Source organism: Lipophrys pholis (genome assembly GCF_963383615.2).
Source record: "Lipophrys pholis genome assembly, chromosome: 12".
NCBI lineage: Eukaryota > Metazoa > Chordata > Actinopteri > Blenniiformes > Blenniidae > Lipophrys > Lipophrys pholis.
The window spans coordinates 29,896,983-29,912,225 of NC_137641.1; the positions used below are offsets into that span (position 1 = coordinate 29,896,983).

A 15,243-nucleotide genomic window follows, 5' to 3' on the forward strand; every position below is an offset into this window, starting at 1 on the left:
AAAAAAAAAAAAAGCTTTAAACCTTCAGGAACTATGTGTGTATTCTTGTTTCTTTCCCGTCATCACTTTGACTCATCAACATTTTTCACACAACTGTCGTCCATTAACCTGGGACAACCGCGCTGTATGATATATAGGACATGGACGGTTGCCCGGGGCAACGGCAGACTGCATCGCCGTGCAGAACGGCGAGCTGAGCTGCTAACAGAAGAACGCCTCGGGGGGGGGGGGGGGGTGCAGCCACATGTTTGTGGCCGAACGCGCAGAAGGCTTGGGGGCGAGTTTCTGGTTACCTGATTACCAGCCGCCTTCTTCTTGCTCATCTGGCTGATCCTCTGCTGAGCGCTGCACAGTCACAGGAAGACACGTCAGGAGATTGGAATCAGAGCGGAAAACCAGGCATCAACATATAAACTGTTTAAAAAATATAGAAAAAAAAAACACCCACTTTGCAAATCCAATGAAGTCCTCGTGGTTGGTGTTCATGTAGGACAACTCGATGTCTATCAACAGCAGCACCTGGACAGAGAAATCACCATGCTGGCCTTTACCTCCTGGTTTTTATTTAGTTTCTCATGTTTCTGCAGTTACAAGTAATCTGATTATTGTTGGGTCATGGAACCACATCTATCTGGTTATCCCCCCCCCCCCCCTCCCCCCCATTGGAGGTGGTTTAATCCTGTTTATGAACCAGTATTCAGGTAAACCTCTTTGTTTCATCTTCCTTCAATTAATTACTTTAAATGAGGTTAATATTAAATAAATTAAACTTCATATTTGGTCCCAACAATGCTGGAGAGAACAGATGTGTGTTTTGGGGAATTTAGGAAAAGAAGAGGGGGGGGGGGGACAAAGGAACAAATGGAAAAGGAAAAGAAAACAAGATGAAAAGAAAAGAAAAAAAGACCAAAAAAGGGGAAAAAAGAAAATAAAGAAAAGGTGTGTGTATCACAATAATATTAACTGTATATCACATACATTGTACCTACTACTATTACTACTACTACTAATTTTAAAATGTGGTATCAATCAGACTGACCAAATCAACTTGATTGCTGTTCCCTTACAGTTGAACTTACATATAGACGTCCTTTAAACTTACGACAAAACTACCTGGATTTATTGAGATACTTGGAAACTGCTCCCAAGGTGGAACTTTTTGAAAACACTGACTCCGTCTCAATGAAACGCTGCTCCTGTGTTTGTGCACCAGGGCTGCAGTAAACAGTTCTTCTGCACATGCTCAGTAGACAGTCAATAAGAACAAAGTTTTCCTCCATCGTGTCATGACCCTCAGTCCAGATTCTCCTTGGACTTGGTGCTTTTATTTTGACAGTCACCGTAATAACAATCCAACTTGGTGGTCTGTCCACTAGAATGTCTGTGTTCTCCCACCGTTAATGTTTATAGTGGATTGTTCTCTGCTGTGTGTGTGTGTGTGTGGTTTCATTACACAAACAAAGAACAGTGCCCACTAGTGGCCCCACATGAAAACTACATCATTTTCGGCGTTCCTGCCTTTCCTGTGTAGACGGACATTGTTTTCAAAACGTCGCCGCGTAAATGCAAAAAGTTTCAGAAATGAAAACGCAAATATTATGCGTTTTCACTTGAAACTCGAAACGTTGTCGTGTGATGGACAGAATCCGTCAGTTTTGGGTTCGTTTGGTTCCTTACCTGGTCCTTACTGCGACTTTCTCTGTCTCTAATGTGCTGAGTGACGATTCTCTCCATCTCCTCTCTCAGCATGGGATACTGAGCCAGCTGTGAGCACAGAAAACAGTCGGTAGGTAGCACACACACACACACACACACACACACACACACACACACACACACACACACACACACACACACACACACACACACACACACACACACACACACACACACACACACACGCACACACACACCACAGCGACTCCTCTCACTGAACCACAGCACACAGTTCCACCAATACGTTACAGAAACACAATAAAAGCATGGTGCGTTTGGCGGGTTCATCCCCAGACTTTGCTCTGCTCGCTGCGCTCGTCGGTTAAATCGGATTCAGTGTGGAAGAGAGAAGGAGCGCTGCCGGTGTGGAAGAGACGCAGAAGAAAAGCGCAAAGTCTGTGATTTTACCACACAAACTCAGAATAAACAATGTTCTTGGCAGAGAGGATTTCTTTTCCCAGCACACTGTGGGGCTTTTTCCATGAGCTCATTGCAGACCCACCAACACGCACACACACACACACACACACACACACACACACACACACACACACACACACACACACACACACACACACACACACACACACACACACACACACACACACACACACACACACACACACGTCGGTGGGCCTCCAATGTGACACAAACACATTTGGTGAAGTGTGAAGGAAGAAGACAAATTTCAACCAAAAATCGCAGCTTTTTTTTTTTTTTGCTGGTACAAGTTACAATGCGTCTTCCATGAGATGTATTTTGTGTGTGTGTGCGTGCATGCGTGCGTGTGATGAGATTTAGAGTTACAGTAAAAGGATCAAAACAGAATCGGTTTACGTCAATAAAAATAAAGATTTAGTTTCAAAATTGAGAGTCCTCACCCCCCCAAGAAGTTTTAAATTGAAATGATTGTGTTTTATATAAAGTCCCGCCAGGCTATTGTCAGTTGTTTCGTGTGCTGCTAACTGGCGATGCTAACTCGCTATGGCATATTAACTAGCGAGCATTTTGATACATGATATGATCAAATTGAGGAAGAGATGTTGCCCTAGCGATGAGAGAGATGGGTTTTTTTTTGGTGTACCTCGACACCTTCTACTCTAATAATAAATATCTCCACTCTCCGTCTCCCCATCTCATGTTAAAGTCGAAAAACGCCATCAAACTTAACGTGTTAAAATTGTTGGAAGAAAGAAACAAGATGTTTTCACGTCTCAATAGAGGACAGACGCAGCAACGTTTTAAAAGTTAACTCAAGTCTCGAGCTGAAAGTATGGCGACGTCACCTGGCGTTAAAGAGGGAGGATTCTTTTGTGTAGTTTTCACAAAACAGAGGAAGAAGATGAATAATAAAAACAAAGCGCGGTCCGAGGAGTAGTAATGTTTGTGCCTCGCTACAGGCAGGCGCAGGAATAAGATCATTCATTTATTTATTTATTGTTTGTTACTGGAAACGTGGATTTCAATGTTCACGATACACAATCTGCAGAAAGTAACAACAGACAGGACTGCCTGTTGGACGGTGGCCTTTAAGGACCAAATCAAGCCACTCTGGATTATATTTTGTTTTCCTCTGGAGTAAGTTTTGTTTCTGGAGCGTTGTTCCTCACACAAAGGTCTGGTGATGTTCTGGGTAAATGAAGCGGAGTCTGTTCCGAATGGAAACTGTGAAGTGAAGTCCTGGAAATGATGAGAATCCAAACTATTTGTTTTGTATTGAAGAGCGGAAAGCTGCATTGTAACTTTGACGTCAGAAAAAGTGAAATGATCTCATGGTGCCAGGCGGTGGCGCTCACATTGACACTGACATGCGGAGATGCAGGATGGAGGGAGGGATGGAGGGATGGAGGGGTGGAGGGATGGAGGGATGGAGGGAAGGATGGAGGCGTCAAACTGGCCTCTTTGTGGATTTTAACCAAAAACTTTAAACAGGTACGTCTCAAAAAACGTAGAAAACACAGCAAAAGTTCACATTTATTACATTTATTACACATAAACTAAAATTAAAATCTTATGCTCATGAGCTTATGGGTGATAATCTTTTAAATATCTCATCGCAAACTATTAGAATATTTCACAAGATCACATTTATTTCATGTTTTCTTCAATTAAATTAAAAAGCTTGAATGTTGTTCAAAGTGGGGCTGCATGTGGGGCAGTGGTTTGCACTCACCCTACACGCCATGAGACGAACCCCGGTTCGAGTCTAAGCTGAGACATTTCTTTGCAGTGTGCGTGCGTGCGTGCGTGCGTGCGTGCGTGCGTGCGTGCGTGCGTGCGTGCGTGCGTGCGTGCGTGCGTGCGTGCGTGCGTGCGTGCGTGTGTGTGTTTCCACTTCCCAGAGTTCAAAAACATAAAGTTGAGTCTCATTTCATGACGCTAAAATTGCCCGTAGGCACAAATGTGCGGAGCATTACACAAGATGTGCAAAAATAACTCCCAAAAGCATGAACTTTTCAGTGATATTTTGTGAGACGCACCTGCACATATATCACGATGTCTCTTTAAAATATATATATATATATATATATATATATATATCTCAGGTAGTGAACTCAGAATGAAAGCATGATAGAAATCCAAAAGGAGGTCGCAGCACTCGGGATTGAAAGCTTCAGAGGATGGAAAGAGAAATAAAAAGAGGAAAAACAAAGGGACGCTCAGAGTGTATCAGTTAGTCATTGAGTGGAACTCCACAGTCACTCCAGGATATTAAAACCACAACTGACGACCGACAGGAACGTAAATAGAACCGTCTTTAACTCGATCAGATGAGTGCAGTTAGGAAAGAGTGTAATCTAACATGCTGGGCTGATTAAAATGCAGGTTTACATGGTCACACCTGGAGGAAGGACAGACTGACGTTTACCGGCTGGAGACTCAGTCTTCGTGGAAAAAAAAGGCATAAAAATGTTTGTTTGTTTTTAAATGTAATTATCTTCCATAAACCAGATCACCGGTTCCCGACCTGCAGGACTGAGGCATCGCCACACTTCTGAAAATTACATTTCCTAATAAAACTATAATAGGACACTTTCTATAATCTGCATTTCACCAGATTCATGAATTTTTAATTCAATAAAATAAAATGTTAACGAATAAAAAACACATTTTTGACATCTTATTTCATTGCAAAAAGATTAAAACAGAAAATAGTTTTTTAGTACAAAATCATAAGAGTTGAGAAGATTTTATAATAATTCACACTTTAATTTATATAAACATTTGTGCATATACTGGATATTCATGTAGCACATATTCAGATAATCAAATTCAATTAAAATGATTTTACCAGCTGTTTATGGCCTGAAATATGTTAAATAAAATATTTAATTAGGAAAAATTGAAGTTTTTTTTTAGGATCTTTGCAGCTCGGTCATTATATTTCCTACGATATTAACTTCAAACTAATGAGACGATCTTTATAGAATACTGTATAAATATTAAACGGTGGGAACAGAAGATCATCTCCAGCCGCCCGTCTCGCCTCTGCTCAGACGTTAACACACAGTTCTCTTTAGTGCTTTTACCTTTTGGCTACACTTCTGTATGGTGAAGGTGAGCTCGCTCACTACCATGTCTATACACTTCAGTGAGGGTCCCTTCAGCTTTTGGATCAGCTTTTTCACTATGGCCTCAAAGGCCAGGTCAGGGGTGAATAGCCCCGTCCTGTAGGGACAAGCAGGAGGCACGAGAGAGAGAGAGAGAGAGAGAGAGAGAGAGAGAGAGAGAGAGAGAGAGAGAGGAGGAAAAGGGGAGGCAAAGTCACCAAAGGATGGTTGGAGAGGAGGACAAGAAGAAGCAGATGCTAGAAGATAAGAATAGGTGTGTGAGTCGGGGGTGGGACGACAAAAACAGCACCGCAGGAAGAACATGTGAGTGAAGACATTTGGTTTGATCGGCGCTGGGGCCTCTCAGAGAGAGTTCCCAGCATGCACCGCTCCAACAGACTCCAGCTGTGCACCCGCTCTGGGAGAAACGCTGCAACTGCACATGAGCACCAGCAGGTGGAGCAGTGTCTTGCCCATATTGCAAGGTGACTGTCGTACGCCGACTCGCCACTAGTCAGCGCCAACGAGCAGTCCGACCGCAGTACCCGAGTTTTAGAGCAACACCAAGCTACAACCTTTTCAAGTGAAAACACCAAAATGTAGTTGCAGTTTGGGCGTGTGTTTGCAGGACAGTGGTGCCCAGAGCCACTGAAAACACAACTTTTTGAAAACGGCTCCCAATGGAGAACTTTTTCGACAATGCTCCGACTCGCTCCGACTCGCTCGCCACAACTTTTCTGATGCAAAAACCACTTGAAACGTTTTTGTGTAAACAGGGCCTCAGACAGGGACAACATGGTGGCATAGTGTTCTTCATTCTCAATTTACTGGTTGAAAATAAACTGTTGCATAAACGCACCAGCTCAGTTGGATTTCACCGTGAAAATCAAGCTAAATGTGCACTTTGATGGCACATTTCTGTCTTTTTTCCTCGTGTCGGCTGTTGGGACGCGGTTGGATTATTATTATTTGTTAAAACGGAGAAGATGCGTCACTCGGACTGACGTCCCGCTGGTTGTCGCCCCTCGTCTGCAGGTGCACAGCTGTAATCTCACACATAAAGTCTGAACGCTGAGCTCATCCAACGTGGCTGCCTGGTATTTTCATAAAGAAACACATGATTCAGCTTAAAGGTGCAGCATGTAGCGTCTGGGCGATGCCACTGTGGTGCATTAGGGGGCAGTAGTGAGTCACTATATTGACCTGTTGGATGCTGTATGCTGGATTTGCAAGGCTAAATCATAAAGCAAAGGTTATATTATACAGTTTGAAATGAATAATTAACAGATGTCTTTGAAAAAAGGTCAAATCTGATTGAAAATGCAAGTTATTTTCAAGGTTTAAGTAAAAATTTCGACAGTGAAACTAAGAGGATTTGAGTTGAAATCTGCTCAAACTGAAGAATCAAACCCTGTCATGAGGCAGCCACATTGAGAAGAGCGCTCAGCTTCCACACGGGATTTCTTCAGCACAACTATCCACCACAGCAACGTCTGTCCAGCCAAAACCCGACCGAAGCAGCGCCACAGAGGGCAGGCAGGCAGGGGAGGGGGCGGGGCTTAGTGGACGAGGGTTGAAAGCAAGAAGAGGGGGAACAAAACGAGTGCTGTCCACTGCTCAGGTTGTCGTTTTTTACCTTCTTGGTACACTGCCTAACCGTATTGACTAGCTCAGAAATGACCATGTCCACACATTTGGTGCACGGCTCTTTAATCTTCCCAATCTGCCTTTTCACAATGGTCTCAAAGGCCATGTCCGGGGTGAAGAGGCCGGTTCTGCCCAACACAGAGACAAGCAGCCACCGGGCCAACGAGTTAAAACACCAAACAAGGACGGGGGAGGTGGAGAGAGAAAAAAAAAGAAAGGGTGGGTGGAGAGAAGAGTGTTAATTGTGTTGGATTCAATTTCTGAGTTTTTCTAAGCAAACACACACAAAATGGACGAGGAGAAGGGAAAAGGAACGAGTTTATAAAAGCACACAATCATCGATGAGATTTAACTAAGAAATTTACATTATTATGAAATATTCACTCATTTTCCCTCAAATGTTATTATTGTAGACTGGTTGGTGAAACAACTTTCTTCTTCCCTCGGAGCTTAAAATGATTTAAACCACCAATTCAGAATAATTTCACCGTTTCTTCAGACGAGCAAATTGAAATTTGATCCTCAGGAATCCACTGAGCAGGTAAACTAATGAGCAACGTCAAGTTCTGCTCGTCCGAACGTCTCTGGTGATGAAGTTGCTGCTGTCGTACGTCTGTCTTTGTCCTCCTCTTGATATTTTAGAAGAACTTTATTTACATTCTGTCTTACTTTTGTCATTCCCAATAATATTAAAGAATCTCAACTCCAAACTCGCTCGTCCTCTCGCCTGTGTTTTTCACTTAAATTTTTCTTGTGACCAAAGGACTGCTATGCTATCGCTATCGCTATCGCTATGCTATCGCTATGCTTCTGCCGTGATTGACAGTTCCTGCGGCCAATCAACGCTCGCCTAACAACTGCACCGTTCAAAGTTTCGCACGAACTCTCACAACAGAAAGTTTCCTTATGAAAAAGGGGTCAGGACCAGCTTTATATTAAAAAATATATATATTTAAATCAATTTTAGATATTGACTTAAAGACGATTTAAGGGAGATTGAATGTAAAGGCAGGTAACGACTCTTTTAAATGTTCCTGTTTGCACCTGATGGTGTCATTTCTAATTGATCACCAGAAAATGCACCCAAACTACAATAACAATCCACTTGTCAGTCTGCCTTGTTGAGTAAGTCAGATTCTCTATAATCTGATTTATTGAGCACGTTTGAGAAGAGTTGTGTTTTTACTGTTTGGTTAACTTCTCTTAGCAAATCACTCCAAGACAAACCAAATGACTCTATTGTCGCCAGCTCAAAACTATAAACCTAATAAAACACGCAAATCTGCACATAATCCCTGCGTAAACGGGAAGACAGGACCAACAGATGGACGTCACAGGATTTCACCAACCAGACGGACGACAGACACGCAAACCAAGAAATGAAGATCAGAAGGTTACAGCCTGGAGTGTATTTCTGATATCGACGAGGAGCGTCTAGTGTGGTGGGTTTACACAGACGGCGTGAAAGCAAGACGGCGTGTGTGTGTGTGTGTGTGGGGGGGGGGGGGGGGGGGGGGGGGACGTGCCTGATGCCGTGGATGTTCTTGATGGCGTAGCTGATTTCCTTGCGCAGTTCTTTCTCATCAAACTCCATCTGAAGACAAATGGGATCAATCAAGCTTCATTCATACAGGTAATAAAATACAGAAACATATATATATAAAATACTCGCTAGTAGTAATGCTCATGTGGAACAGAGTAACAAAGCAAGATAAGATAGTATAAAAGCACAAACATGAGAACAGGGATGACTAAACAGATTGTAAACATGGCAGAGCTCTGCTCAGTATCCCTCCACCATCTGCTTCCAATATAGTCCTCCGAGTAGCTCCCTTTTTTAAATGTTTTATTTTTTTTTATTTACTGCATCGTCACATTCCTCTGCTTTCCTCGGGTTTAATAATTCCTCCAGAGCATGTGCTATAAAAATGAGGAACCACAATGATGGATTGGCTTCTAATGGATCTGGCAGACGCCGAGGTCCTCTGGTTAGGAGGCAACCTGCTCCGTCCTCTCGGGGGTTAAAAAATAAATAAATTTATAAAAAAAATCACAAAAATAAAACAGTGGGGCATGTTTTGGTTTTTGGTTTTTTTCCTCTGCGGCCTCGGTCACGGACAGAAAGTTTTATGTGCTCGGAGGGAGGAGGAGAGAGGACAGAGGAAGGATGACAGGGGAGCAGACGTGAGGGAAAAGGAGAGGGTGAGGCAGATATTTGGGGGGGAGGGGTAAAGATGATGTGAAATGTGGATTAATGTGGTGATAGAATGAGGAATAGAGAGGACGGGGAGGTGGAAAAGTTCACAGAGGAGAAGCAATAAAGAATTTCTGAAGGGTTTTTATTGTCCTGCAGTTAAATTTTTCCACCACAAGGTGGTGTATTGAGCCACTGAAGGGAGCAGCCGGGGATCGTAAACACATCAGCGCAGTGGTGATAAGCAGGTCTACATCTTTTTTTTTGAATGCTGGTGTGGGTAAACAAAGATTAAATAGAGTGTTTATTATCTGGCAGACACACACCTTGACCAGTTCGAAGGGGAAACGCTCGTGGAAGATACGATTGATCCGAGCTCCACCCGACAGCTCGGCGGTGTCGATCTGATCCCCGGAACCTTCGATACACTTATCAAAGTCCACAGAGAACTGCTGCACCATCCTGTAATGAGAGAGAGAGAGAGAGAGAGAGAGAGAGAGAGAGAGAGAGAGAGAGAGAGAGAGAGAGAGAGAGAGAGAGAGATCAGTGCTTCAAGGGAAAAGGCATAAATTCTGAAATCAATGTAGTTTTCACATTGGGCCACTAGTGGGTGCTGTTTGTTTTTGTAATGAAACCACAAACACATCGAGTGTGTTCGTTTCCTTGAATTCCTAATATGAGTTTTTAATTCATGCATGCATGCATGTCCTCACTGGAGCAGAGCCTTGGTTTTGCGGGACGGATCGTCGGGTCTGAAGTTCTTGTACTCCTCCACCTCTTTCTCGATGGAGAGCAGCTGACTCTGCAGTTTGGCTCGAAGACCCGGCAAGGTGTCGCGGATGTGGTTGGTCAGTTGCTGTGCAAGAGTGAGAGAGGAGAGTCACACCACTGGAAAACAAGCCGGACGAGAACGACAGGATTCAAACGGAACATTTATATAATTCAAATATACGTTTTCAGATCTACATGTCATGTAATTGGAATGAAAACTATTTAAAATGCTAAATAAAATGTAACAGGAGTGACTGTTATGGGATATTTCAAATAAAACCCAGAAATGGAACTACGAAGGGGTTTAATGCTCCGTTCTCACGACCTCTCGAAGAAGAAAAACACGTCGTTTTTTTGTGCTTCAGAAGTTTTGCATTTGCGTAACATCATTTTGAAAACGACAGAAATACTGAAAACGGTGGAGTCATGGAGATGGAGTCAGGGCGTTTTTAAAAAGTAGGGATTTTCCCCTGTTTTCCAAAAGTTACGTTTTTTTTCCACCCATTTTCCATGGAGCAGCCAATACAACAAATATATATATATATATACAGTCACAGTTATATAATCGTACCAGCTTGGTTTTGTACAAAAACGCCTGGGAATTTCTTGTATTTTCATGTAAACAGTTGCATATAAATGTGTTTTTTGGATACATTTGTGCATTAGTTTTGTACATACACTACTCAGATGTGCTGTTTAAGTTGTGAAAATCTTTCATGACACAAGTTTGTGGCTCTCAAAATAAAAAAAATCTAACTTTATCTCAATTGAAGGGTTTTTTTTTTTTTGTACTTTTAGGTCCAGTGTGTTGATGTAGTATTTCAAAATGAGTAAATAATTGTAGAATCACATAGGTGAGGTTGTGCTGGAAAAACACGACACCGAGTATTGAAGTTAATTAAGTCATTAACGATGAAAAATAATCAGGTAAAAGCCAAATTAGTTAAAAACGTCAAATTGAGCCCAGAAGTGTTAAAAAGCACTTATTAGATGTGTTTTGTCTGATCTGCTGCTGTAAAGGGGAGATAAATCCTCGGGTGGGATCGGGGTGGTGCCGCTGCTTCTAGAGGACCTGATTGAGGATCTTCTGGAGGTAGGGCGTTCCCATGCGGTCGGCCAGGTGTCGGTACGCCGGGTGGGACAGGAAGAACTTCCTCTCTGCAGCCATGGCCGCGTTGATGTCCTTCTTCCCGTCGATGTCCTTCTGGCTCCTGTTCACCACTCCGACGTAACCTGGACACAAACAAGGTCCACCGGCTTGGACATAAATAAAAGACAACGTGCTGGGCGTTGTTTTGTTGTTGGTTTATGGAGAATTTCAAAAAAAAAAAAAAGCAAACTGAGAACAACTACTCACATTTTGGGTGATTTCAGATCCTGATTATTGACATGACAACTTAATAAACCCAAGTTTAACTTTCCATTAGATCCTGTTCATTTACTGACTGTAACACTGAACTAACTTAATAATTCATAACATGATAATAATTTATGCATAATAAAGTGTGTTGAATAACTTCAGAACCCTCGTTTGTTTATTTTTCTTTTTCATACTTTGAGTATATTGAAAATAAAATGTTTTAGAAATTAAAATATAGTCACACTAACTTAGCATCAGTCGGTATGATTGTAAAAGAGCAACAACTAGGATCTATTTGATCTATAGAATCTTTAGTTTCTCTACAAAACTGTCATTAACTTGTTTTTTTCGTTAATTTGATAAACGTTTGATGTCGTACGAAGATACGAGGTTAAATCGAAGAATCAAAGTCGGAGTGAAGAGATGTGAATACGACACTGCGTGAAACCACATGTTCTTCACACGGAGAAAAGAATGAAGAAGAAAGTTCAGAGAAAAAAAACGTGAAATGAGGGAGAAATTGCTTGAGGGATGAATTGAAGCGTAATGGAAAAGAAAACCGAGCAGAGCCTCGTGCATCGCTCGGTCAAAAAGGTGTTTCACGCTCTGGCTGAGGCGGCGGCGAGCCGGCGGCCTTGTAACTGTGAACATCCACAGAAGAAAAAGAAGAAGAAGAAGAAGAAGAAAAAAAACTCATAGAAAAAAAACAAAGGACGTGGAAAATATTCCCAAGCACATGCCTGGGTTTTAACCAAGTGCAAATGGAAAAGAAAAGTGCCGCATCAGCACATAGCAATAAAGGGCAGCCCGCAACGTCCCTCGTTTATTTCCCACTCTAACCTCATTACAACCCTCCGCCATTTTTCCCCCCCTCTCTTTTCTTTCTAAAGGGCCGGAGGGGCTCGGAGCAGGACCGCCTTGTCACCACTAGAGGGAAGCAGAGGGATTCCACTCGCCTCTCCTGAGCGGCAGCAGCTTGTTCTCCAGGATGTCTTTAGCGTCGGTGCCTTCGTCCATCAGGTCCAGCTTGGTGATCACACCGATGGTCCTCATACCTACACACACACACACACACACACACACACACACACACACACACACACACACACACACACACACACACACACACACACGGAGGACACATATTAGCCACTAGTGCAGAAGTGTCCAACCTCTGTCCTAGGGGGCCGGGGTCCTGGAGGGCCGGGGTCCTGGGGGGCCGGGGTCCTGGGGGGTTTAGCTCCTCCCAGTTGCAACACACCTGATTGCAATGAGGGGCTCCTTATTGTGCTTTTTCACAACCTTGGTGATGACATCATCATTAGATTCATTCAGGTATGCTGAAGCAGGGAGGAACTAAAACATGCAGGACACCGTCCCTCCAGGACCGGGTTTGGACCCCCCCCCCCCCCCCCCCCCCCCGTTCTGGTGGATTCTAGTTAAGTAAAGCAGCTCACTAAGAATCAAAGTTGAGTGTGAACATGGTTTTTGGGACTGTTTTGTGTGTTTGTCTGTAACCATGGTGAGTGTTTATATGTGTGTATCGGTACACACACTCACACACACACTCACACACACACTCACACACACACTCACCCTGAGGGTCGACCTCCTTGGCGATCTTCAGAGCGTCGGAGTTGGCCAGATCGGAGTTGGCCGGGGAAACGGCCAGCATCAGGCAGTTGTCCTTGGTCACAAACTGCATCAGCATCTCCCGGATCTGAGACTCGATGTCGACCGGCTGGTCGCCCACCGGAACCTTGGTCATCCCCGGCAGGTCCACCAGGGTCAGGTTCAGCACTGGGTGGGTAGAACATGAAGGGAGGGGCTTCCTGAGATGTAATCCTTCCAAAACAAAATGCTTGGTGCTTCATAATTCATCAACGCCGCCGGCAGAACTCAGAAGAAGGAACTAAATATGATCAAAAATGTATATTTAAAAACACAAAATCAAAACATCTTAAAACTCACATGTGAAAGTAACTAATTACACATGTAATGCAAAAAAATGTAACTAAGTATTATTTGTTTTGGTATGTTTCTCTTCAAATATGTCATTTTACTCATTTAAGTATAATTCGTGTAAGTTCAGGTAATAACTTCAAAATACTATCATTAATATTCAGTTATGAAGCTTAAACTCACCTGTGATTTACTGACATCACATCAAGTAGTACTTTCAGTTACAAGGTGTGTAATTTTACTCACCGTGTCATGTACGTTTCAAAACAACTGACTGAATGCAGACGCGTCAGTTGTGTGGTGCGTTCAAGAGCGCCTGGGAGATTCCGGCTTTGATAATGGGCGTTAGGTTTAATGTGCTTTTGTTTCTGTGAGCAACTTGGAAACTCCTGCATATTGTTTGATAATCACTAAAGAAGCTGGATGAGTTTTCACAGAACTTGAAGGATTTGTTTGATTTGAAGATTTACTTAAAAAAATATAATTCACAAGCGTTTAACTCACCAGTTTAAAAGTACTTCATAGATTTAAGTGTTTTGTTTATTCTACCGTGGTCTAAATAAATTAAACAGTTACTATTTAAAATCTGCTTTGTTTGAAATCTACTTGGTTGTTTAAAGTCAAAATAAATTACATTTCCAGAGTAATTTGTTACCTTTTGATTTAACTTTAAAAAAAAAAGGTTATTTAAGGAAATGATTACCAATGTTTTTGTATTTTCTTTCTTTGAGGTTTTTCACCAAGAGAATGTAAAATATCTTAAAATAAAGAAAAAAGAAACCTAAAGATGTGCAAACCACCTGCCTGCCATCACAATAAAGAAAAAACAAAAAAAGGAATTTTAAGGACTGATTGTTTGAGTGAAGTACATAAATAAATAAATAAATAAATAAATAAATAAATAAATAAATAAATAAATAAATAAATAAATAAATAAATAAACTTTATCAAGCTGATATTCTGCTCCGTAATCTACAAATACACAGAGTACTCCCTGCGTGGTGTTGCGTGTACTTTGGTGGCCGTGCGGCGCTCACCATGCGGGGAGTACACCCTCAGGTTGATGGGTACCGGCGAGATGCCTTTATTGGCTCCGGTGATGCGGTCGGTCTCGGCCTCGATCTCCTGCCGCACCTCGTCGAAGTCTGTAAACTTTTTACCCTTACAGTGCAGAAACTCTGCGTATTCTGGAAGAGAGTGAGCAGAGAGGAGGTAAGAAAATACAGGGATATAGTAGGAAAGATGAAGTTGAACATGTTTGAGTAGGAAATGAGACTTTGATTTTCACTACGCCGTGTAAAAAGTCTCCAGCTGACTCTGTTACTGTGGCAACAAGAGGATGTTGTTATGGCTGAAACTACAAAGACAAGCAGAGTGGGTAGGCTGTCGAGGGATGGTTTTTCTCCCGGGGGGAGGAGGAGGAGGAGGAGGAGGAGGGGGAGAAGGAAGGAGGGAACCTGTTCAGGCTGAAGTGTTAAAGAAAGGTCAAGTACAAGCTGCCTCCATTCATCGCCTGCTGCTTCCTTCCAGGATCATTAAAAGGCAGAAAATGAAAGCAGTAAAGAAAAAGAAAAAGAAAGAAAAAAGAGAAAAAAAGGCAAACAGAGTGAGGAAAAAAAAGAAAGTGGGTGGGGGTGGGGGGGGACCTGCAGTTCCCTTAATGGCCACTAGATGCTGGCTTCATGGAAACCATGGGAAGAAGTGAATGACTACTTTTCCAATAAAAGGTCAAATGTCAAACGGCAGCAGACTTTATTACCCTCAGTAAGACCTGTTGGTGGTTTTGGTGTCCGAAGGCAGTAAAAAACTAAATTTGATCCTGTCATGCTGTCTGGTTATATCTTCTTTAGTCTTGCCATGTCTTTTTTTACAGATCTGGTCTTGTCATATCATGTCTTATCTAATGTTTTATTTTGTGTTGTTTCACATGTTATCGTGTCTTGTGTTCTTATTTTATAATGTCTTGTCTTTTCATGTCTTGTCTTTTCTGGCCTCATCTCAACGCATGCTATTTTTACCTTATCATATGTTGCCTTGTTTTA

General features: G+C 42.4%; 1 protein-coding gene across 1 annotated transcript in view; it reads right to left on the reverse strand.

Moving 5' to 3' along the window:
- Nucleotides 1-15,243, reverse strand: part of dnm1a (dynamin 1a) — a 58,768-nt gene that overhangs the window by 32,773 nt on the left and 10,752 nt on the right. Inside the window, exons 3-13 of the mRNA XM_080477238.1 lie at nt 14,239-14,388; nt 12,836-13,039; nt 12,196-12,294; nt 10,952-11,112; nt 9,822-9,964; nt 9,435-9,570; nt 8,441-8,508; nt 6,904-7,042; nt 1,678-1,764; nt 449-519; nt 294-345 (exon numbers count right to left, since the gene is read on the reverse strand). Of these exons, the coding sequence (XP_080333364.1) occupies nt 294-345; nt 449-519; nt 1,678-1,764; nt 6,904-7,042; nt 8,441-8,508; nt 9,435-9,570; nt 9,822-9,964; nt 10,952-11,112; nt 12,196-12,294; nt 12,836-13,039; nt 14,239-14,388 (1,310 nt within the window). The remainder of the gene's footprint in view (nt 1-293; nt 346-448; nt 520-1,677; nt 1,765-6,903; nt 7,043-8,440; nt 8,509-9,434; nt 9,571-9,821; nt 9,965-10,951; nt 11,113-12,195; nt 12,295-12,835; nt 13,040-14,238; nt 14,389-15,243) is intronic.